The following is a 25367-nucleotide window of genomic DNA, read 5'->3' as shown; positions in this document are numbered from 1 at the left end:
GAATAATGTGCACTTGAGCAGCAGCTTTCAACGCAGGTTTCTTTGTGTTTCAGAAGCTCAACTCTAAGGGAGTTTGGCTATTACTATTCCACACCATTAGCACCCTCCCCTTCGATGTGGCAGCCGCCGTGAATAGAAACATGGTGAACCAGTCCAACAATTCTCTATTCACTCGTGTTGGCAGCGGTTTCTGGAGGTAGACAATCAGCTCAGAGTTATTGTGTAATCACACCGAGTAGAGTCTTGAGATTTGATTTGGATGAGCACTGTTGCGTTTTCACTGGTCCCTGCCTTTGAGAAGCAAATTAAGGGGCAACACTTATTTGTTGTTATGGAGAGAGAGGGAAAAAGTACAGAGCTCTTTCAGTTAACAGGAGATTTCCCTTTGTGGACTTGTCTTTGAATTTCTGTTGCCTGTAATGGTTTCATAGACCTTAACTGTGCTTTCACACTTGAGGATTAGGAGTCAGCTCGCTTTTTCTCAACATTATATACTTCCTGTCTTTCCTCAGTAAAATGGAGGACAATAACTTGGACTTTAAGTTGCATTTAACGGTTTAGCTGTACAATTATTTTTTCTGGACTGTTACAGCTGAGATCTAGACGTATGTGTTGTTATCCACATTGCAGAGCTGAGGCTGACGTTATTCTGCAACATCTTCAATTCTTTTCGCTTTAGTGTTTGAGCGCTACTTTTAGCTGTGTCCAAACAGGAAGTTACCTTTTCTCAACCTACTCCTACTACAGTTATGGTTTCTTTCCCGCTAGTGTCTATAACCGTATTTTATAAAATTATATGACTTTATGCTTTGTAGATATATCATCCTTCCATCAACACATGTTAAAATAATCATCTTAGCTAGAAATTGACCCAACTTGCTGCGTGTCTGCCAGCTATAATAACTGAACCGACTAAAAAGAAAAAAATAACAACCAAGCGAAACACATTCATTTGTCACAGTGTGTTTACTGTCAGCTTTGCAACACTTGAGTTAAGGAAATAAAACGCAATAGTGTAGGGAGTTTCACATGCTTGATTATATAGTAATAACTTATTAACCTTGTAGGTAAAGGGCGTTTTCTCTTGACTGGCTCATTAGTCAGCTCTCTGCAGCAACGTGCTGCAGTTCAGGAACAGGAAAGTCTGCTCAGGAAGACTTCCACAGCCTAGGTTGAATATGTCAGGTTTGTCTTGAGTGCTGATCAACATTTTAAAAGGTATATGCGAAGACCTGAGCCTTTGTAATTACTTTGGCCTTCCACAAGATCTGTTTGTAATTCCACCGTGTGGAATATTAAAGGGCAGCTTCAAAGTTACGGTGGAGTTTGATCACTTGATCTGTAATGCCTTCATGTTTTACCTTGTTAGAGATCAAAGAGGGACACTCTGATGCACGTCATCTGTAATACCACTCAATATAGAGCTCTTCCACTATCAGTTACGAAGATTACTATATAGCATATAATTGCACCTACTTGGACGTGTTCTCTGTTTTTGGTTGAAGGTTAAAAATGCTGTAATGGATTCACATAGTTTTACAAACACTGCAGCACGCTCATCTGCTCCCTCAGTATGACTCATTTAAATTCCCAGGTACCCCGGCCAAGTCGAAGGATTGCTCTTCTCCTTTGTCTCTGGAGTGTGGGCCCTATAGATGATCAGCACTCGCATATGTTAACACATTACCACTGGCTCAAGCTCTTGGCTCTTTCAGCTGAGGATCCTCGCCGGTCTGAAACGTGAAGGGCCCTGGAAAATTGGAGCCCCGCGAGATGGAACAAATGAACCTCAGCACAACAATAAATGATTTCTCACTGGGTACATTTCACAGTTGAGCAGACTGCAACAGTTCAGCACCAGTTACGATGAGATCCCTTGATGTTAAATTATTAGTCTGGTATAAAGAAAGGGGGAAGCGTGCCAATCACATTAGGAAATTTAACTCTGCATCTAAAAATGCCATTTTTGTCTAACTTGCAACTTTATTCCTCTGCAATTTTAAACTTTTGGCCTTCTTAGTGGATCTCTTTCCAGCCACACACATCAGTGCACGCATCTTCATCACATCTTTGTTTACCTGCTCAGCTGCGCTTAAGTGTGTCAGAGGGCATATCCGTACACCAACACACCCGTGCACATCAGCATGCACACAAATACAGAGAGTCAGGTCTACGTGCCCAAGAGACTAGCTGTCAGTGGAAGGGAACTCAGTGTACTTCCCTACCTAAAAGGTAAAGCAGACCAACACACATTCATAGTCAACATTTCAAGCAGGCTGTAGTATCACTTCTACTCTCTGGGACTGCTTAGCATGGACATGCTCGTACACACGCAAGCCCTAGATGCGTTACAGGCACATGATGAGAGAGAACTGGAGCCGCATTCAGTAGCGAGACGGAGAGGAGCAGATGAATACCGCCATACGTCAAATTGAGGTCAACACTCAGCTGTTTCGAACGCAATACCCTGAGGAACTTTGTCGTATGAAGAGCGGAAACATCTGCAGCGGCAGTGTCACTTACAGTACAATAACAAAGCGAGGTGCATGCATGCGCGCAGGCGACCTGATGCATTTGAAGGTACCACTGACTCCTGCACTGTTGCAGGTCTCTGTAAAAAAAATATTAATAGCGTACTGTTTCTGCTGTGATTAAATTGTGCTCTTGCATCTGAGGAAATCAAGCGAGAAGGAGTCAAATTAGACATCAGTGGGAAAATGATATTTAGAACTGTCATCTGGAAGGAAAATGTTTGACGCTAACGATTGAAATAAGGCATAGAAACAAATTCAGGAACAAATGTTGTACAATGGTTTTCAAAAATATTAATACCTCCTCCAGCCTTTTCATGCTTTGTCATGTGACACAAACTTCAAAGTGTTTTTGTCACAGAGCAACACATAGTGGTACATGAAGCTGAAATTGTGTGGTTTTTCACATTTACATATATAACCGAGAGAAGTGAGACATGCATATTTTGTTCTTCCTCAAGAGTGAATACAGTATAGAATCATATTTTGTTGTTTTCATTGATTCAAGTCTTTTCAGGTCTGTGTGTACCAGCTTTGCACATCTAGAGACTTTTTCATCATTCTTCTTTGCAAAATATTTCCCTATCTCTGCTGGAAAAGAATACTGTTGTATGCAAGTTGTAGAAACAGGAGTCGGCCTATCACCGAAACTATTCAAGCCTAAAATACCATTTCAATGCAAGCAGAGATGTCCCCAACGCTAATGTCAGCATCCACAGTCCACATTTTGAAAGGATTTTGTCAGAGAACATCCTTGAATGATCACAGGTCCAGAAAACATCTAAAATCTGAATAGGTTTAGAAGTTTTATGAAGCTCAGATGTCTATTTATTCAGTAATTTAGGAGCAAAATGTTTTTTTTAATTGAAAATATATGATTTTCAACTAAAATGCAATCAATTTTGATTAACTAATTTACAGACCTTGGTATTAACTTGTTTTTCCTCCCTGTCACCAGTTTTAAAAAATTGATACAAATTTTTATGTCCAATTAATCTACATAGTTTGAATTTCAAAAATTTACTTCCAAATGATATTCCATTGTGATGTTTTAGATAAAGTGAAGAAAAAAAAATGCTCAGCCATTAAAAAATTAGCTATTCATAAACAAATGACCAAACGTGAGCATAGCTACAGCAAATACATCACGGTGAAAGTACAGAGATTTAGCTAAAGGACAGATGTATTGCACAGGAAGAATTTTTGTCCCTTTGTAGTTAGCCAGCATCTCACCTTTAACCCAGCTCACAGGCACTGGCACGCTGCCACTGCCTGAGGCTTATTAATGGCTTTCCTGCATGCCCTGCAATACCTGGGTTGTCGGCACCAAAGGACATCAAGAGGGGAGGATTATAAAGGGGTGGCGTGCGTCTCTGTGTGTGCATCCGTTCTTTTATTTAAGCTTAAAATTCCCGGTGTGCGTGCATCTCACCTTGCGTCTCGAACACACACGGTACAAAGCACCTCCCACCTGTCCCATGCCGTGGCCATTTTGACCGTATTAGTATTCGTGTGCAGGAGTGGCTAGTGATCTCTCAGGGAAGTGACAGTCAGAATGGGCTGTCTGGAACACTCTGTCATTCAGCTCCAGTCAGGGCCTGTCCAATTGATCCTGCCCAGCTGTCAAAGCCAATGAGAGACGCTAGACTAAGGAGCAGCATAGATGGTTTTTGCTGCAAGAGGTTGTGGATGATGGATAAAGAAGCATTGCAGTGTGGGCTATGAGCTACCTGGAAGGAAACAAACTGGTAGCACCTCTTTGACAATATATTCAACAATGAGTGTTTCTGAATTCAGCTTATTTATTAATCTTTTCACACTAAGCATAACATCAACGAGGGTTTGATATCACAGTGAAGAGCAAAAAGTCCTTTTTCCCACCAGTAATCGCACTGAATATTGAATATACATCACCCCAAAAGATCATAGCTATGAAACCTTACTGATGATAAAAAATTTTTTTAGATCTGCTGTTTTCACTTCCCAGTAGTTGTTACATCAGCAGCTTGTGTGTGAGCAGTTTGGCTTCGCCAACTTTCTGCACTGTTCAGCAGAAAAAGTAAGAAGTTACTGAAGCATAAAGCAGCCGAGGCCTTGGAATCTGTTGATCTTTTCTAATTAAGATTTTTCTGTTTGTCAAAGATGAAGAGGAGCCAAGTTCTTTAATTTTGCTAATGCTTTGGTTGTTGTGAGCATGAGAAAGTAAACACCAAGTCTTTGTTTCTCAATAAATTATCTACAAATACAGTTTTTCAAGGCATTTTTGCAATGATTTTAAACTGCTTCTTTAATATTGATGTATTAGATGCCAAATAATTGCCAACAAATTATTATTTGTGGTATCCCTTACTTTGAAGTTTTTTCTTTTAGTTTACTGCAAACAAATGATAAAGGTCACAAATGGTGATTTTTAAAGCTCTTGCTGTTAATGTGTGTTAATCTAATGGCAGGTTTTGCAAGTCTTTGCTCTAAAGACAGACAATAGTGCAGATTTCAGAGAAATAATCATGAATCCATTTCAAACTCAACCCAATTTAGAGAAATTACTCAAATGTCAGAAAAATCTTGAAATTTGAACCTGGAAAAAGAAAGACATTTTGAGATGGGAAATTAGTTGGAACCCTGGTTGTGAAGGACTTTCAGGCTTTATCAGCAATGCCATTGTGTGTAGCAAAGGTAACAATCATTATTTCACTGGAAACGTTGCGGTTAAAGCAGAATCTGATTGGGGAAAAAATGGCATAGGGCCAGGACACTGTCATTAATTGTTTTCACTTTATATGTGGTTTGAACTGTGTAATATGGGTTTGCCAAGCAGCTTTATTTCCCAGTCAGGGGTTATTGATGATACCCCTCTGTATTCAGTATTCTTTTACACCTGTATAGCAAAGAGTGCTCCGTCAACCCTGCTTGGACAGCCTGTTAGCGTGCTCTGTGTGGTTTAGTATAGACTGTTTTCCAACAGCCATTGTCTGATGATGTATGGGCTGCTGTTTGGGCTTGGGCAACCTTTCACACCACACTTTATTCAGCTTTGTGATGTGGCTGTGTGAAGTTTGCCAGGTATTCACTGTGGATGTCTGATGCTACAATGGCATTGTCAAAAAAATAAATAAATAAGAGAGAGAGAATGTGCTCTTCAAACCACTCCGGGGCAACAGAATGGATAGTAATAAACTTCTGTAAAAGACATATTTTAGACATACTGTCATTTTGTCTATGGCTTTTAAATCTGCTGTGTATTTCTCTCAACTGTTCGAACTCATGCATCCTGCCAAAAATGCTTTGAGTTTCCTCTGATTGACATCTGCTCAGGGTTTTCCTTATTGGCTCAAATACATATGCTGCCCCTCTTTGACCACAGGGGTTTCTAGTCAAGGCTGCATGGTAGCATTGTTGGCAGCACTGTTACCATACAAGTGTGGATTCTCTCTGGCTACTCCAGCTTCTTCTCACAGTCCAACTTGACTGCTCCATCCATTGGTTCCACTAAATTGTCCGTAGGTGCGAGTACAAAACAGTTGTCCAGGGTATGTCCTGCCTTTCACCCAATGACCGCTGGAGATACACACCAGCTCCCCTGTAACCCTGCAAGGACAAGCAGGTATAGACAATGGACTGATTTAACTGGTTTAAGTCATTACCCATTTTCTGGTTGCATTTTCATTTTCGTTCAATTTGTCAGAGAAATGCATTTTGGCTCAGGTAAATTCACTGATCAGTGTTTGTTGCTCTTGCACCCACGGTTTTATTCATATCAACCAATTGCATGCTTAAGAGTTTAGTCAGTCTAATGCATCCCCCATATGTTTAGCCTCCTTGCTCTCCTGATCCACATTAAGCAGAGGAAGTCATCAGACAAGATGCCAAACCTATCGCTATCTGATAGCAGGGACATTGACCTTCTCCTCCTCATATCTGATGTTAGTTTTTATCTGCCAGACAAATGTCAGAAATACCATTCCCCGAGCCCAATCACTCTGGCACCACTGCTGAGGTTTTTCCCTCCCTTCCATCCCGATTGGATTGTGAACAGCAGAGCTGCGAGCGAGACATCTGCAATACCACAGCTGTCAGTCAAACTGCTGTGTAGAGGAGAACTCACACTGCTTGACTGGATCCTGAGGGTGCAAGAATGGTGGGGAAGTTGCTGGGAGCTGGGAAGGAAATTTCATTAAAATTTCATAAAACTCAAAGAGCTATTATTAATTTAACTGTTGCTGAATATTGTGAAACTTTTGGTCATGTCAGTTTGCGCCAGCTTTTTAGTTTAAACTTAATTACTTTTAAAGAAGGATATGTTATAAAGGACATACTTATATGATTAGCATTTTATATTTTTGTTTTGTATCCTTTGAGAAATTGAATAATGCATCTCTAAAAGTGGTAAACCTGCCATTTATTGCAAAAAGCACCAATGAGAGAAATCTGACCTCAATATTTATATTATTCTATTTTCTTAGTTGCTGAACTTCTAAACAAAGCTAAGTAACAAATCAAAATGTACAATGATATTCAACAGCTAGATGATCACTCCTACTGAAAGAGCTTTTTTCCACCAACACAAGCCATTCTCAGAGCCCAGCAGTGATAATATGAAATGGTTGGTTTGTGTTTGATATGCATGGGAGTTAGACTGCTCACTCATTACACCCAGAGGGCCTTGGGACCGATGAATAAGGTCATGACAGAGTTAGAGCAGAATAACAACCGAGACAAATTGTTTATGCTTGTTATGAAATCAGGTTGTAAGCATAAAGATGAGTTGTGACTGTCAGAGAATGTGAAAATAGCTCCCTTAAGGCATCAAACAGAAAATGACTGACTAATGCATTTGCACACAAGAAGCACTTTTGTCAGTTTGAGTTGTACAACTTAAGAAAGACTTGGAGGAGTTTGAAGACTTGCTTCTTGGTGAAAGTAGGTTTTTGGAGTGAGATGATTTCTGCAAATATTTTCAGCACTGTGTATTTTTAGCAGAGAAGATCTTGATGCTAAACTATTGTCTGCTGTGAAGTTAAAGGAACGAGGCTGTCTCAATGCTAAATACTACTTCAAGCTGTATACCAATATTAAGAAAGATACTCTATTTAATACCATTTTTGACATCACATCCATATTTTTGGCATGGTTCTGAACTTAGCAGATGGACAGCACATCTTAATGGAGAGCCCAGTCTGACAGAACATCGTCATTTTGTTGTCTGGATCCATAAAGCAAATATTTACACAGATAGCTTTAGCTTATGATATAAGGAAGGTTTACTAGATCGCTGTTGCATAAATGGGAGCTTTACTGGCTGTTTTAAGTTGCTCTCAAACATCAGTGTTATAGGGTGAGCTTGTGACATGCGGCGTTGTTTGGCTTTTCCTTTTTTTTTTTGTCCGTCTGCTTCATAGGGAAAATACAAATAGTGGGGATGAGTGTCTCTGTCATTGCAGTGAAAAATTAAATTTTTTCAAGGATTTTACTAACCAGGCTGTTGGGGTTTCTTGCTGCTTTGGCAGCCATTCTGTTGTAGATTTGTGTTTTTCTCCTGTGTCATGATTTCTTGAGTCTCGGACAGGCTCAAGCTCTCAGACAGCTTAACTTTGTAAAGTTGTGGTACACAGAAAGTTTATGGTTGATAATGAATAGTGATGATAATATGCCCATATCATGTTCCATCCACCAAAACTCTTGACACTTGGTACGAGGTTTTTGTGCTCATATGCTAACTTGTTTTTAGCTTTACCGTCACTGACTTGCAGCGAGTCCTACTTGCGCTTATCCTTATCCTTGTTTAGCTTTATGACTCTTCCTGTTTGGCTAATATATTTAGTTATTTGTACTACATACTGCACAATATATAAACTGTTTGACTATCTTCATTCTGAGAGCTGCAGGCCAAACTAACAACACAGTCCAATCCTCCCACCGTGGTGTTCCTACAGTAAGAGCAGGCCAGCAAGGGAATTGAAACAAGGATGGTGACAAACTATTAGATGATTTGAGGACGGAGTTTGTTGTTTCAGGGTGGCAGAAAGGTACCACACTGTTACAGGGGCTAAGTAGGAGCATGTTAGCCTGCAGTCGAATTTTGGATACCAGGGTGCTTAATCATCCTGGGCTTGGTGCTAGAGCTGACAGGTGAGTTATGAGCGGGCGCCACAGGTAGGAACCCCAGTCTTCCCACTGCTCACTGTGACCTTCGCTCTGGCTATAAATAATGAAGCAGCTGTAAGATACTGATTCAGGATAACCAGGCCAGCTCTATCTTGGTTTAGGTTATCTCAATTTCTTTTGTGGGCAAGCATGGTAGGGCGAGACCTCAAGGAGCTAAAGCATTTGACAGAGTATCATGGGTGACACAGATACCTGCACAGTGTTGTGAATACTGTAACTGAACTGTGATACAGTACTTTGTGAAATTATTCAGAGCCATAAACCTTTTCACATTTAATCAACCTGCAATTACAAAAAGAAATGTATTTTATTTGAATTTTATTTATTTTACTTTAAGCAACACAGCAAATAATTACTTGTACTGGAAAATAATCAGTACATTATGCAACTTTCCCTGGTATCTTCCATGCAAACCGATGATTAAAACCAATTTCTTTGTAAATCTTTTATAAAATGGCAATGCACACTTCACAAGAACCAAGAAATTTTCAGTGTACCTAAGGTTGCAAGAACATGTCACACTTCAATGTCAAGGTGCACCCATTGTTAAAGGCCTAATTAATGGAGTGTACAACTAAATGTTGCTTTCAACAGATTCTCCTACCTGAGCTGTGGATGTTTGCAGCTCCTGTACAGTTACATGGAATTATTGCAACAGGCAAAAAGTACTTTCACCTGATGACTCCTGCACCTCTTAGACACTTCTCCGTGAACATTATCACTTGAAAGCCAGCTGTAATATTTAATAAGCAATTATTCCGTCATTCCATTTATATTAGGGAGGAGTTAGTTTAATTAAGAGCTTCATTAAGTTAGTTCATTAATTTCCCCCCAGGTGCCGTGGATTCACCGGAGAATTACAAATCAATTCTGCCGCCTATTATTTAACACTAAACGAAACAGTTGGCGAATGAAAGGCCGGATTCGCTTTGGCTTCGTCTTCCAGTCGCAGGTTGTCAGTTATTTTTGAAGATGAGAAGAGGATCTAGAGCATGTTCTCCTGTAAGTTTAATTGGAGCAAAATCCCACACGTTACAGTAAAGTAAAGCTTTGAGCAGCCTGTTTAACTCCTTCCTGGCCCTTTCCTCATAATTTCACAGAATTTGCTGCATATTGCATCTCAAACCCTGTGCCTGCCCTCCAGCTGTATCCGGTAGCTGTCAGGCTGACACCTCTCCGAGATGATGTGTGCAGGACGCCATCTATCATTGCAGCGGCATTGCATACCTGCTTTACTTTGACACATCCGAGTGACACACTCACCCATTAATGCCATGGTGTCACCTAGCTTGTTATCACCGTAACCGCAGTACGCCGAGTTTCACAAAATGCTGACTGCACGGCGCACAATTAAGTCTCGGGAGTGTGGAATCCTCCTCCTGCTATTTTTTTTTTGTTCTTTGAACAGATTTTCCGCTACTTAGAGAAAAGTGAAGAGATCGCCCAGCTCTTCAACCTCGAAAAGCTTCGTGATGGATGTGAAATGTTGGAAAGACACCGTAGGACAAAGTGTTGGCTCATACCATCAATCACTCATGCGGAGCAGATGACACAATTTCCCCTCTCTCTCTTTCTCTCTTTTTCTCTCTCTCTGTCTTTCTCATCCAGTCAACGAGTTTATCAGTGCTGCCCAGAATATTTAGCAGAGAAAAGGGCGCACCCGTGGGATCTCATTTGCACAGGTGTCCATCTGGTGGAAGTTGTCTGGGATAATCTCCACATCATGTCACATTTGCATCCGGGCTTCACGAGAAAACAGCGCCCGTATTGTAAGAGACGCCAACGGCGTGGGCCGGTTCAGAGGGGCGAGGGATTTTAAAGCTGATACTGTAACGAGGAGTCACATGTGCGATGCTAATCCACAAGGCCGTTAATACGACACAATTATGTAAGGATTTAACATGTTTGTAATTGTTTGTTGGTTCAGCTCAATTTGTGTAACCAGCTTTAGTTGGAAAATTAGCTGTGAGATTTTCGCTAAATACTGCCAATTTGTTTGGTCTTTAAACCAGCGGGGATTTGCTGTAGTCAGCCTCGAGTACTTGTCAACTGTGACAGCCTTATTAGCCTGTTTGGGCACAGAAAAGGTGCTTTCATTGAATTTATCGATCACCCACAACATTTGCTTCTGATCTCCTTCTTCAAATAGCACAACTTTTACAGTGGATCAATGTGCCGATTGATTCCTATATTGCGTTAAGAACTGCTCAAGCGGCAGCTCCAGCCCTCCAACTTTACTCTGGCCTGGAAGAGATGTGATCAGTATTATTACAAACCTCTCTATAATCACATGAGAAGACTCAGTCAGATTGATTTAGTGTTTTACAACAAGTTTTTTCCTTATAAAATGATAACAGATGATCAAAGAAAATTAGAAATAGTTTTATCTGTGCTGATGGTGTTTCTGAAATGAGCAATCGTCAACAAATGCTTTGGAAATGTAAAAGTGATTACGACACACAGTTTACTCAACAAAATTGAATGCTCTACCGGTTCTTCAAAATAAAAGCATTCCAAACAATCCAAACAATTAACATTGTTTTTAATCACAAAGGCAAGTTCCTATTTCTAATCAAAGTTATTGGACCTTTGTCAACGTACCGCTTGACACAAATCCAGTGGAAATAGTTTTTTGTGTTGCTAGAAAACACCTTTGTAAAACATTATCTAAAAACACCTCTTTAAATCATCTCTGCTGAATTTGTTGCGGCACAAATACACACACACACATCATGGTGAATTGAGGAAGGGTTTGTTCTTCAATAACAAACATCTTACCTCACACCTTATTTGTCTGTTCTGCACAGGAACAAAACCATTACATTCATCCAGCTCTTGTACGTATATTTGATATGAACCATCTACCTCAGCAGCAATATCAAACATTTCTTTCACTGAGGATGATTCCCAGCTATTATCTTTAGACACAGACAAAGCACAAAGACTGAGGCGTTACAAGCAATCTCCCATTTTACGCTGCCTCTACCTCGCGTTGTAAATTCTTGTCTTTATGTATATGACCTGAGCAGCTACAGTACATCAGCTGAAGAAGGTAATTTTCTGCTACTGTAGCTGGCTCTACACAGGGCTAATGCACGAAAACAAAATGCTCTATCAGTTCTCCGGAGCTTTCACTTTGCTAAACATCCTGCTCCACACCGTTAAAACAAACAAATGTACATTAAGAATGAAAAATTACAATCAAGAAACAGTGCCGTTTATAGAACTCACTAAAACATTTAATTAATCTGGAATTGCTTAGATACTAATTTGTTGTTTGAAGGAAATGTACCATCAAAAAACAAGAAGAGTTCTTCCTATAGGTGTTTTTACATTTAATGACTCACCGCTCTGAATCAGAGTGAACCTTGCAGCATTTCTACAGCTAACCAAATATGGAGTACTGAAAGCTCTGCTCTGCAGGCCTTTCAGGGCTTCAGTATAATCCCTTTTTCCTCCCTCTAACCGGTTTTTATCACTCTGTCATTCCAGGAACTCCACATACTGCATGAAGGTGTCCATGTCCCTCATAGTGGCAGAGAATGACACAGACCTTTGCTACAACTCCAAAATGAGATTCTTTGAGAAGGCAGAACTGAGCAAATGTAAAAACATCACCTGCCCAGACATCGAGGACTTCATACAGCCGGGGGTGGAACCGAAAATAGTTTGGTACAAGGTAAGAGGCATTTTATTTTAAAGGATCACTGAAATGTTTTTTTATTCTTTATTTGAATAATTTCAAAGAAATTATTATTTTTAACCTTCTTTTTCTTCTGATTCTCTTGCACTGTCTATTGTGTGTCTATCTCTGCATGTTCCTAGTTTTATGATTTAAAGGACACTGGTCTGGCTTGTCTGACCAAGACAAACCTACCTAAGGTTAATAAGCTGACCTTACCTTATCACATTTAGCTTCTAAAACTCAAAATGATTAATATACAGCGAAAGCACATTGATTTGCTATGTAAACACATTTATCTGGCTCTCTGGTTTTAAACCTAATCCTCCTGCTAATGAGGAGATGTGAGCCCACCGAGTGCAACTGACCCAGCGAGAACCCCTCTGTCCGACAGGCCTCTTTGACAGAGCTGTTAGGTGCAGCTCGCAGACCAATTCATCAAACGTTACTCCGCCGGATAAGATGGCCAAATCGCTTTGCTCTCCTGCAGAAATTAAATTAAAATAGCAGACAATGACTGTGGGCTCCACACCCTCCAGTTATTGGCTCTCACTTTGCTGGTGGCTGATTAAATTCTGAGAGGCGGACCCGCTGTGCCCCAGTTTTCTTTGCCTCAGGTGGCCCCAAATCTCCGAGCTCTGAGCTGATCCTGAAAGGCTGTACCTGCCTTCCTCTCACTACCTACATGGTAGCATGAGCTGAGATACAGAAAGAGAGTAATTAAATCATTTTTGCTCTTTCGGGCTGTTTTTCATTGTGTGCTGAACCACCTGGTGAGTGTTGGCCTGAGTGCTTGTCACTCCCATCTTTCAAGGAGTTAGCTGAGGAAGCAGTGTCCCTAACCACTGAATGACATAAAATATCCCTAAAATATAAAGTTGCTTTATACTATTACCCATGAATCATAGCTTTCATATTGTAAATGGACCTAACCTGCACAGCTATTTTCTTTCCAACCAGAGTTTATATGTCTACGAACAACCTGACTTTTTTACATCAAAAGAAATTCACTGATTAAAGTTTTGTAGCCAATTTGCAATATCTTTTATTTGTACTGTAAGCAGACAAAATGGCATTATTTAATTTTAGTTACGGTTAAGTTGGCCAATATATAGTCAGTAATCAATGCAGCTTATCTCATCAAAGGCAATGCAAATCTAGCTGTGCTGCACGAACAACTCAAGACTATTTTTTAATCCCAACTGTCTGAGAAGGACGTTTGTACAACACTTTTATCTTGCATAGGCCAGAATCATTTTCTAATACTGTATCTACAGATGTTCTTACAAATAGCCCGTCTTTGAAATATCTTCTTACTGCCTTGTCAATAAGCTATCGATCGAAAGGCTAGTGTAAGCAAAACTTTACTACTGTTGGTCCTCCATTTATCAAATCACGCTGCTTCTCACATACAGGGCAAATTTCACAGATGATGTGTTTTTGAAACCAAACATACCTAAAGAAATTTAAGGATACTGGTGAGTCACATCTGATCTGAGAGATGCAGCTAGTTATCTCTGGGTTCTGTGCACAGAAACACACCGTCCTACACACTGTTTCTCACTTCATCTTTACAGAAGACACCAGCCTTCAAATTCATTTTTGTCCTTTTTCTTAATTAGAAGTTGTTAGCATGGCAGGTTGTTGAGTTGTTATGGAGTTTGATTTATTGTTTTGGTTTTCATTATGATTCTGTGTTCCTTAGTAATTTTTTTGTTTGTCCTTAGTTCAGTTCTTCTTAGTTTTTAAAATTTTATTTCTTGTGCCTAGTTATTCCTTATTACTCTTAGACTCATTTTCTTAGTCCCCTAAATATTGCACCCCCAAAATCTGACATTACAATCACCAATGCATAGTCTGCAAAGACCTTTAATGAATTTAAGCAACTCGGGTTGGTTTTAGATGTCAGGTTAAAGTGGAAGCAATAAAAGAACTCATTTAGAAAAAAAAGGGACAGACTCACTATTCTTTAACAAAAACAAGTTGGCTTCATTTGTTGCTGAAGATAGCCCACAGTGTTTTTGTGTGGAGAAGGTTTTAACATTTTGTACTACCTGCTGGTTTTGTGGCATGCAGAAACACAAAAGAGCACATAGAGGAAAGTCGTATCTGCTGCCAGAAAGCTGCTGGATGTCAGCTCGGATGACGAAGCAAAAATTATCCTAGCAAGTAAAAAGCATCCACTTTTTACTGCATTTAGGCTGTTACCTTCCGGGAGAAGTTTTTGCTACCCAGAACAAAAAAGTATATATATATATTAAATTCCCTCTATAGTTAAAGTGAGAAGATGTTTATATAAATATATATATATATGTTTATATATATATATATCTTTTTTGCCAATGATTAAGCAGTAAACAACAAGTCATGAATGCATAGATATTAATTATTATTTTGATAGATAATTTAATTGCTTTATTCTCCAATTTGTTCAAATTAATCAATGTTCTCTTGACTCTGGTCATGATGTAAACATTTTAAAGAGTACAACTGAAATCAGCGCAGTAACTGAAACTTTTACTTATGTCTGTCATTTGATTTGCAAACAAAAGGATTGCAAGCCAAAACAGTGGAGACAAACCATAGAGAGAAGGAAGGACACTCTGTTCATCAAGGAAGTGAGAGAAGATGACATTGGGAATTACACCTGTGAAATACCATTTGGGAACTTTGTTGTTCGGAGGACTACCGAGTTATCAGTCACAGGTAAGAGAATATCCCACATTTCTCCATCTTTTCCCCCTTGAACTATTCCTGCAGCAAACTGAGGCGTATTACAAAAGCATAAGATTGTCTGAAGCCGGGACTGAACACTGGCAGCAGCAGTGAAATCCATTAATTTGTTTCCTCTGATTTGATTTAAACTGTTTTGCTCTGTAAAAAAATATAGTTTGGCCTCTATTCCTTTCAGTCAACATCGCAGCCTCTTTTGACTTCTCAGCTTTTTTAATTGCTCAGCAGTAGAATCCACTCTGAGCCACTTCAGCACTTTTCCTGAAGGCTGTTGAAATATTTAAGCCTGAATCCGGAGCAGGTGACAGATTGCTTGTCAGGGACTCTGTCACAACCAAGGTTGATGCAAAGCATTTTGGATGACTTCATTACATGCATCTTTTTCTACAAATGTAATGTTTTGCTTTTTACAAGTGAAGTTTGAAGTTTTTGAAAGATGTCATTTTTTTTCCTTAAGTGTTTATTTTTTTCTGCTTAGCCGATTGTTTCCCCCGATTTATAAATATAGTTATTTAAATTTCTATTCACATCTGACAGTTTTCATGAGTGAAATAGAAACAAGCTAAGGTTAGCCAGGCGTTGCTGTAAACTCCTTCCTCATCAAAGATCCTCAGAAGAGTGTGATGCACACTACGTTTATTACAAGTGACAGGACAACAAAATATTTTCTCTCCATTGCCAGTTTATTTAAGCACATGTTCTGAATCAGGCCTGTTTTATTGGTTACAAAACAGTCACTCTCCACCGCTCAGCCACATATACAGCTCCCAGGTAGAAAAAAAATTAATGATCACACTGAAGACGTATTTTATGCTATACAAAGACGTGTCAACCAAATTACAATGATTGGTTGGAGCATATGATGAGGTAACCTGTTCTTACATCTATGAGAGAGTCATTGGCAGAGTTATATTATCAATTAAGGTCGTTGCTGACATGTGAGTCAAACACTTCTCTAATAAATGCACCATCAGCAAGACTTCCTATACTCTAAGTGTGCATTTGACCCACATATGTCATGCCTGCGTGTGTGTCTGATAAGCATAATGTGCCAAACCGCTTTATCACTCTGACACTGATTTTACCCAGATATGATTTGCACCTTATTGCAAATTTCAGAGCCACTTTATCCAATGATGGCAAAAGTTATTCATGTTTTAGGTGAAGTGTTGTTAGAAAATCAGCAGCTTTCTAAAACTCATTTAACTAAGTGTTGGGCCAATGAAAATAGTCCTGTAAAAAAAGGGAAAATGCTGCAGCAGCCCACAAATGTGCTGCTGACCTAAATATCCTGCAACATTTTTTATGTCAAAAACACTTAGGGATAGCCAACAGGTATATATATTTTCATAAATCAACTGAAAACAATTACAAGGGCTCCTTATGGTTATTGGCCCCTGGAGCCTGGGCACCTTATCTACGTGGTTCTTTGTCTTTCCTCACTGACAACTTTGTTGCTTTTGTCTTAAAATGCACAAATGATGCAGCATGAATGCATTCACATTTAGATTTATGGTATTTCTTGCTGTTTCATTTAGTTTTTAAAGTGCTTTCCTGTAATTGCTGTATGATTGTACTTTTCTCGGGCCTTTAAGAGGGCCACAATGACGGCCTTGATTCATTTCTCACCGCCCTCAAAATGCCATCGTGGGAGAACAGTCTCAATCTTTCCATCTACCTTTGAGATATCCAGCATTTCAAAACAGGCGGCAAAAGATGATTAATGATAGTGCCATGGCAGTCGAAGCAGCATTTATGATTTTTAAGAAGAAATAATCCTTCAGCCGTCTGTCTCGGTGGGTTTTCTCCCACACTCTCGCCAACTGTGGAAGTAATGTTTTCTCTATGTAGCTTTTTTGATAAACTGTCTAGGATGTAGAATGACTTTGCTAGAAAGATAGACTACAGCGGCCCTTAAGTAGTATAGAAAATGGATGGATAAACACTCTAAATTCAGAATGCAAAGTTCTGCTACAAAGCATCAAAGGTAGTGGAGGTTCTTATTGTTCTGAGTGGATGTAGAGACATTATTTATCAGTGGAAAGAAATGCTGGAGCATATTCTCTTTTTGACAGGTTGTTTTTTCTCTGCTTGGAAAAATTGCTTTGCTGTAAATTTTTGATTTGCTTTTGACTGAAGATGTTTTCAGTTTTTCTACATTTTCTCTGTGCTAAATACTCATCAGTTTTGATCAGGCTTCTACATCTGTCTGCCGCTTCTGCCTCTTCACACTCAAGACAAATAAGGCCTTTAAAAGAGCATGATTTTGCCATCGAGGCAGGCGACGTGAGACGTTTTCTGATCTCTAATCAGTCACCACATCAGTCCGCAGGCCTTAAGACTTTCAGAAAGCCACTATAATCCAATCAATGTTACGTGTTTTGATAAATTCACTGGTTTCATTTTGAATCAATGTCTCCGACTTGTTTTATTAGTTCTTACTTCTGCAGGCAAAACACCCAAGTTTGTCTTAATTTTCTCAATTAATCATGTCAGGAGGCATTGTAGGGTTCAGTTGTTTAGGAAATTGTCAGCCATTTATTTCTGTGATACCCTCAAATAAACAGCCGGTGGAAGTGCAAATGTTACTTCAAAGCTCCACAATAAAAGGAAAAAGAGGTTTGTAAAGCTAAATCATTCACACAGCGCTGTCAGCGCACTTTGATACCTCTGGTAATGATGTGTGGACAAAAACATATTTAATATATTAATATTTTATTGAAGTGGGGCATCTCTCTTTCTCTGCCTTTTATTTCTATTTTGGTTAAAAATCTGGTCTGCTCCACTTGGTCACGTTGGATTTGCCCTTAACCTGAGCCGTATGCTACTAGAGGTTCCTTCCTGTTAAAACTTAGTCTTTCCTTACTGCTGTTGCCACATGCTTCAAAACTATACTTAATATTGAAGAAGTTTCTAAAATGAAATACATCCCTTCATCCCTTAGCTTGATCTGTAAGAAGTTTTTGACTGTCCACCAACATCTGTAGGCTTCTATAATAAAAATACTTAACCATCTAAGGATGGTCCTAAACATTTAGAGCAGTGGTTCTTAACCTTTTTTGAGGTACCGAACCCACCAGTTTCATATGCGCATACACTGTACCTTTCTGTAGTGATAAATAAAAAATGTTTTTTTTCCCCCCCAAATTCAAGACATAGGGGTGACCCAACTAGACTTTAGTTGGGTCACCCCAAGATCACTAAGTCTTCTTTAAAGATAGAGTCTCTGAGAACAGTTCTTCAAAATATAGTCAGTGTTTTCAGCAAAGGAACGACCCAAGGTATTTAAAATTTGCCACAGTTTCAACAGCTTGGCCATCGAGACTTTAAGGTCTTGTTTAGATGATTTAATTAGCTCTACATGCTTAAGAGAATGAAAAATTAATAATAAATAATAAAGAACCCCTCCTGACCCCACTGAGAGACAAGGGTGTCAAGAAAATGGATGGATGGATGGATGGATGGATGGATGGATGGATGGATGGATGGATGGATGGATGGATGGATGGATGGATGGATGGATGGATGGATGGATGGATGGATGGATGGATGGATGGATGGATGGATGGATGGATGGATGGAATAAAGACTTTGCGGTATTCTGATTTAGTAATGTCATTCTATTAGTTGTGTTACCACCCCCACGCCACTAGAGGCAGTAGCAACCCCGAAAAGATGCGACTAAGGAGCAGATTTAGAAGTACACCAAAAGCTGCAGAATTTGGTGAAAACTGAGGTTGCTGAAGTAATTAAAGACACAAGTTCAAATCCATGCTGAGAGTGGAGCTCCTTTAATCAGTGCTCCTCCGCAGCACTGATTGGCTAAGCAATGTAACGTGATCCTCTGCATTAAGCGATAGCAAAGCGGGGCGTCATCACGACTTTACACAAGTGTGTCTTTACCTCCACGACAGAGGCTCCGCGGAACCCGTGAGACCGACTCATCGAACCCCTGGGGTTCGATCGAACCCAGATTAAGAACCACTGATTTAGAGGTAACATTGAGAAATAAACATGTCAAAACCTCTACTTTTCGCTTAACTGTGAGCTTTGAAGGTCTTTGCTATTTGCCCAGTTGATCCACAACAGACACGTCTTCAAGCTTTGCAGTGGGACAAATGACCACACTATATTTGATGCTGAAATCATAATGAGCTCCAACGCTGCAAAAAACACATTCACATTTTTCAAATTAAATTTTTGACATTATGAGAGGTGCCCTATTTGATCTGTTAGATTAAAAACAGGTAGAGAAAGGAGTAGTGAGGGAATACATCTACCCAGCAGAAGCAACTTTAGTCTGTAGAATAGACTGTCACTGTAGCTAATGAGCTGGGACTGATGCTGTTGACCTGCTTTTCTTATTTTAAATTGCCACACGATGAAGTGTGCTTGGCTGCAAGAAAACACTGTTTTGGGTCTTTTTTTTTTTTTGCAGGTGTCAGTATGAAAGCAATCAATTATGCAGCAGAAAATAATAGTGGTTTACTTTGTGCTTTAGCATTGATGTCTGTAATTCTTTGGCAGTTTTTTGGCTTAAAACAATAGTTGATGCATGACTTTTGTAGTCAGCACTTTAAATTTGGATCCTAAAAGCCAGTTTCTATTGACTGAGCCACTTTTTTGCATAATATTTTCAAGTCTGCCCCTCTTGTGACCTCCTGATGTCAACACGCATTCTTTAGTGATTTAGTTAGAGCATGTTCATGCTCGGCCATCTGACCTGACTGACTCTTATCTGCTTTATGTGGAAATATTTCACTTATTAAAAGATTAAAGTAAATTAATTTAAAATTTGATTTGTGTGATCTGAAACATTTAAATGTATCCAATAGGAAACAACATTAATTTGGATATTTTTCGCATTGCTGTAAAACTGTTATTAGAGATCAATTCATGTTGATTTTTAAAATGGAAAAATGTATTTTGGTCACAGATGACTTGTCAACTGAGCAATAAAGCTTAACAAGAACAAATTTTCATAGCTTCCAAGCAGGTTGGCAACTGTGCTTCTCTAATTTAAATATATAAACGTTTTTTACGATGCACTGAGATGATTAGAATTTGTTGTAATTACATTTCCCTATTAGGTGGTCAGACACAGGTCACAGATGTTAATATCAGGCATAAAAGGAGAAACTGTTCTTGTGCCAATGTATTAAAATGGCAGTGGAGCTTCTTTCCATTAACAAACAAGGAGTGTTACTGAAAACATGCCCATATGCTGTTCCTGGTATCATCTATTCTCTTGTTTTGGAGCATAACTTGCTTGTTTGCATCAGAAGGTGAGGCTTGTGCTAAATGAACTTTGTCTTTTAAAATAATAACTAATGAATGGATCTGATTTTGTAGATTTTGAATGCATATAAATGGTCACAATCAATGTATTAATGGCATTTACTGCAAGGTGATAATTATTCACAATAGTGTCAATAGGCTATAGAACTGAGTTAAGACATACGTGATTTGCTTTGCTAATGATTTTTGAATAAAATCATTACTCACAGTTTGTTAAAATTTGCTTAGATTTGTTAAACGCATTTAAAAATGGCTGGAATAAAATTTTTAGTAAATACCTTAAGCCTGTTATATAATTTTTTTGTGAAATATTGTATTATTATAATCTCTCCAGCTGAAATGTGAGTAGTTATGTTGATTTCATCCGTGGAAACCACAGTTTTAGTAATATTTATGTCCAGATATTTCCATCCCTGCTCATGTTTCAACATATTCCACCATAACCACACACTCAGATCTCAGTTCAAACAAAATAGAGCTGAGATGCAGAAAATGAGGCTTTTCTTTCACAGCCAATATCAAAAAGCCTCGGGCTGTGCTGGGCTTTTTCATTTTTCTTCTTCTACTGATGCCCACTAAATTGTATTGTAAATCATTGCACCAAATTGAAGGCCTTCTTGTTAAAGCATGTGGGTTATGAAGTTAAATGTGTTAAAAAAATCATTTATGCCATCTAAGGTTTAACTGGAGGTTTTAAAGGTATAGAAGAATTTGTGAGATCTAACTTTGGGAATCAAAGGAAAATAAAAACATATTTCAACTTTCTTTGGCCAACACCTGGAGACATTACGGCAGAAAAATAAAACAAATTATATTAAAACAATAACTTTAGGCATTTGCATTATCTTAAGAATTTTTTTTAAATAACTAAACATAGCTCAAGTATCACCTTTAATTAGTTTTTTAACTCAGTTTAGTTTCATAGCGTTGCTCTTCTACACCATACCACATGTCACAATTAAATTGGTGTTTGTGAAATAATTGGCTCCAATAAAGAGAAAATTAATCACTTTATTCTGTTGCGAATTGTATTTTTGGTTTTGTTTTTATGAGGTTGGCATATTTTTAGACTTTTTTTATATGCGGCTTTAATTAGCAGGAAAAATCTGAAATTTGCTTTCAGGGTGATCAGTGAAATGTTCCCACTCCCTTGGAAGATCATTAACTTTCCCCAACCCCTCTCACTTTTTCACACGCAGCATTAATTTTTAAGATTCTCGTATACAAGAGTGCTTATTTTCATTAGGGATTAGATATTTAGATTAGCAGAAGCCCCAGGAGATGTGCTCTTGTTTTGTCTGACAGTAGCAGCAGCGGATAAAAGTGGAGCTTATTTAGCTGTAATTGTGTCAAAAATATTTTTATTCTGTTTGCAGTAAAGTGCAGTGAAAAAGAATTTGCCATGGTAAATAATTCACCTTTTGTCACAATTAAATGTTTCTGATGATCAAACAAACTTGCTTTCATTTCGTAAGAATAAAAGCTAGCATGACTTTTTACAATTAGTTGTGCTACAGTTGGCAACGGCAGTAAATGTTGTAAATAGTTTTTCTATAGGATTTATATCTAGACTTTCACTAGGCCACTCAAAAACTTTTGCTTTAGTCATTTTAGGCATCTGAGGTGAAGATGTTGCTGTGATTTGGCTGTTTGTGAAGTCAAACCACTACGCTATCGCCACCATGTTTGACTGATATTACTTTTTTTAATGCTATGTTGGCTTTATGCCAGATGTAATATGACAAACACCCTCAAAATATTCCACTTTTGTCCAGCTGCAAAACAATTTTCAAAAGTCTTGAGTTTGGTAATCAGAGACAGATGCGCCAAGTGAAATTAAACACGTCAAATAACTTGTTTAATTACATTCATCATTCAAAAAACATTAACTTTTGAATGTTTTTTGAACATTCAAAAGTTAAATGAATAACTGAAATAATCTCTCTTAAAATTGATTTTTATATTTACTCAAGATAAAATTGCTTTGGCGATCTAAAACTTTTGCAGTAAGTGTCACAACGAACTCAAAAACAGAAGAAACGTGTAAGTGTTCAAATACTTTTTCAGAGCACTGCGTGTTTTAGACAGTAGATGGATCATCAGGTCCTACATCAATTAAATTAAGCTTATCTCTGTCTTCATTGTGTTTTATAACACTTGCATGGTTATTTGGTATTACCAGTGGAGATTCATGCCGTCCCGGCAACACAAGCAGCTGTTTCTTTCTCTCAGTGCTTTGACTCTCCGCTGTGTCCAGCTGTTTGATGTAACCCTCTTATTTCACTCTTCCCCCCCGCCCCCCTGTTGTTTGGCAGCCAGTGTTTGTGCTCCCGCAGCATCATTTTTTTCGGGGTGGTGACTCACCTCTATGTTCGAATCAGTTCAGCAGCGGTAGCGCTGTCTGTATATCGTGCTGCACACTCAGCATCCTGGTAGGTTTCCACCTGCTTGTGCCATCAAAGGAGCAGCACAAATGAGACGTTGGCATAGCCTACAGCTGGGGAGGAAGGAGGTGAAGCAAGAGAGAAAATATCCAAGTGTGAAGCATGTGCAGAGCTCGACGTTCAAAGCCCGGAGGGGTTTCTTGGATACTGTAAATCACTGCTTCAGAGTGTAATTTTGTTGTTTTACTGCATGGCGGGCAAATACGTTTTATTATTTGTACCCAAAGGGAGCTTATGCATAACTACTTTATATTTAATTCATAAAAAGAAATTATGATTTGGTGTAGAGATCCATAAGACGTGTCCACCTTCTTTTCCCTTCAGCCTCCCTCCAGGTTTGCCTTGTTTGCTTTTTTTTGTTTTTTTCAAGACGAAGACGGGTAACTGACATGCTGTTTGCCCAGTTTTCCCTGTAAGTGAACCCCATGGGAATTTTTGTAAAAGAGGGAATTTGTTTGTACTTGGACAGCTTCCACAAAGTCAGATGACTTTGATCAGCATCTGTGTGTCGGATGAGATTGGACTGTTTTTGTGTACGGCGCTCTCTCTTGGCAAAATGCTAACAAACGTTTACTAGAGGTTGCATTGAGTTTACTGTCTGGGATATACAAACTAAAAAATAAAAAAAAACAGCATTTATGTCTCTTTTCCCTACCATTTGCATTTACATCATTTCCATCATCTGATATCTCAGGATGGCACTTGGATGGTTGATAATGGATGTTATTTGTTAATATTTTATTAGTCACAGTGTTTAGCATGTAAACCTACCTTAATTGCATAAGCTGCTTTATACTAAGAGGACAAAATGTCTATGGACAGTAAAAGCTCCAGCAACATGTGACAATAATGCAGTTTAGACGGGACGTAAAAACAAAGGCAGCTGTATACCAGCTGGATCGTCTGCTTGTTTCCTTCTGATTGTGTTGCCTCTATGAAAGTATGGCAAATTTATCTGTAAAAAAAAAAAAAAAATCTGAAGCAGCCTCTCTTTAAAACGCTGAACCTTGTTTTAAGTAGGAATTGTCTGGAAGTGTTGCCCTGGAGACAGTGCATTCAACAACCAGGTGAAACCAATTAAGAGAGATGATGATGACTGAACAGATGCTAGATAAAGCATAGGTTTTTTTTCTGCTTCTTACTATTGAAAAGAATCCTTAAAGAATAGAAAGGGAAGCTTTACAATAATCTTTGTACATGCGTGTCAAAAGGACACTGCTTCCAATTATTATCAGTTGAAAGCTTTTTCATGGATATAGTTAATTAAATGTCCTACTCCCTCAGATACAGGTGATATTTTTTCCACTAACTATAGATACGCTTCCATCACAAATGTGCATAAAGCTTTGTTGATATTCTGCTAATCTTGAGAAAACACAATTTTGCAATGTCAGTGTTTCCATTAAATAAGAAATGCAATTAAAATCAAACATGAATAAGTTTAAGTTATTAAACATGCGACGCCATCAAGCTCCTAGTACTTCCCATCGCCGTCTTCATCTTTTCCAGCAGTATAACATCCGGTTGTGCGTCACATGACACGTGTGATGCGAAAAAAGTGTTTTCATTGCAGGTTAGCAAAACACACTAATTTGGATATCTCATTCAAGCCCAAAATCCTAGCGATACATCTGGGGTTTTTTTGTTAGTTAACTCAATTAGTTAACTGAGCTGACTATCAGTTTAGTTAGTGGTCTGCCTTTTTCTTCTGGGCAGACCAGAAGAAATTCTCTTCAAAATCTTAGAGATGACTTTTCATGAAAACTCCACCATATCTGCATGTTTTTCAAATCTTCTTAAACCAAACGCCCTGACACTTTTAAATTTACTTGAATCTGCTTTCTTGCCCTTTCTAAAGCTTATTTTGAATTTCAGTGAGTCCTCCTTACCATGTGTAGATGCCTAAATGCAACAAATTGCTGCTGAAGCAATTAAAAAGTCTACCAGTGAGTGTATGTGGCACGCACACAAACACACTGCACCAAGTGACTGTAAAGTGCCGTAAGTACCAACAAAGAGTAACAATCCTCAGCAGAGCATATTTAGAAGCAAGTTTGTGATGAACAAAAATTAGGAATCTCCTTTCTTGGATAAAAAAAGAAGCGACAAGAAATTAACACTGTAGTATTGAATTTCTAAACTTGGTGCCACCTTTGCAACAATCTTCCATCACACATTTTGTCAAATATGTATCAATTAGCTAACTGTGCTTACAAATGCTCCTCTGACACCCCTTACATCTGGGATTGCAAATTAAGATGGCATGTTAGATAATTAATGCCTTCACTTGACTAATTAGCACTTACTTAGTGGCATAGCTGTTGAGATGTGAAACGCAGCTCTGAACTAATGTTAATGTAATCCTACACCAATGGCAAGAAACAAGAGATCAGAGTCATATGCAGGGAATAATAAAAAAAATCTTCATGATGAAGATTTACAGCATTAAATGGAGATAAAAACAATCTGAAGAATCAGCCAGCATATGGACTGAAGCAGAAGTGCTTACTTGAT

General features: G+C 38.7%; 1 protein-coding gene across 2 annotated transcripts in view; it reads left to right on the top strand.

The window, feature by feature from the left end:
• The window catches only part of LOC103475908 (interleukin-1 receptor accessory protein-like 1), a 203020-nt gene that overhangs the window by 77690 nt on the left and 99963 nt on the right, over positions 1-25367 (top strand). For both annotated transcript variants that reach the window (XM_008427891.3, XM_008427884.3), the window contains exons 4-5: positions 12189-12375; positions 14931-15084. In XM_008427891.3, coding sequence (XP_008426113.1) covers positions 12189-12375; positions 14931-15084 — 341 coding nt within the window. The remainder of the gene's footprint in view (positions 1-12188; positions 12376-14930; positions 15085-25367) is intronic.

Source organism: Poecilia reticulata, chromosome 2 (assembly GCF_904066995.2).
Source record: "Poecilia reticulata chromosome 2, P_reticulata-male-v2, whole genome shotgun sequence".
NCBI classification, from domain to species: domain Eukaryota; kingdom Metazoa; phylum Chordata; class Actinopteri; order Cyprinodontiformes; family Poeciliidae; genus Poecilia; species Poecilia reticulata.
This window is presented reverse-complemented; position numbering and strand designations above follow the sequence as displayed.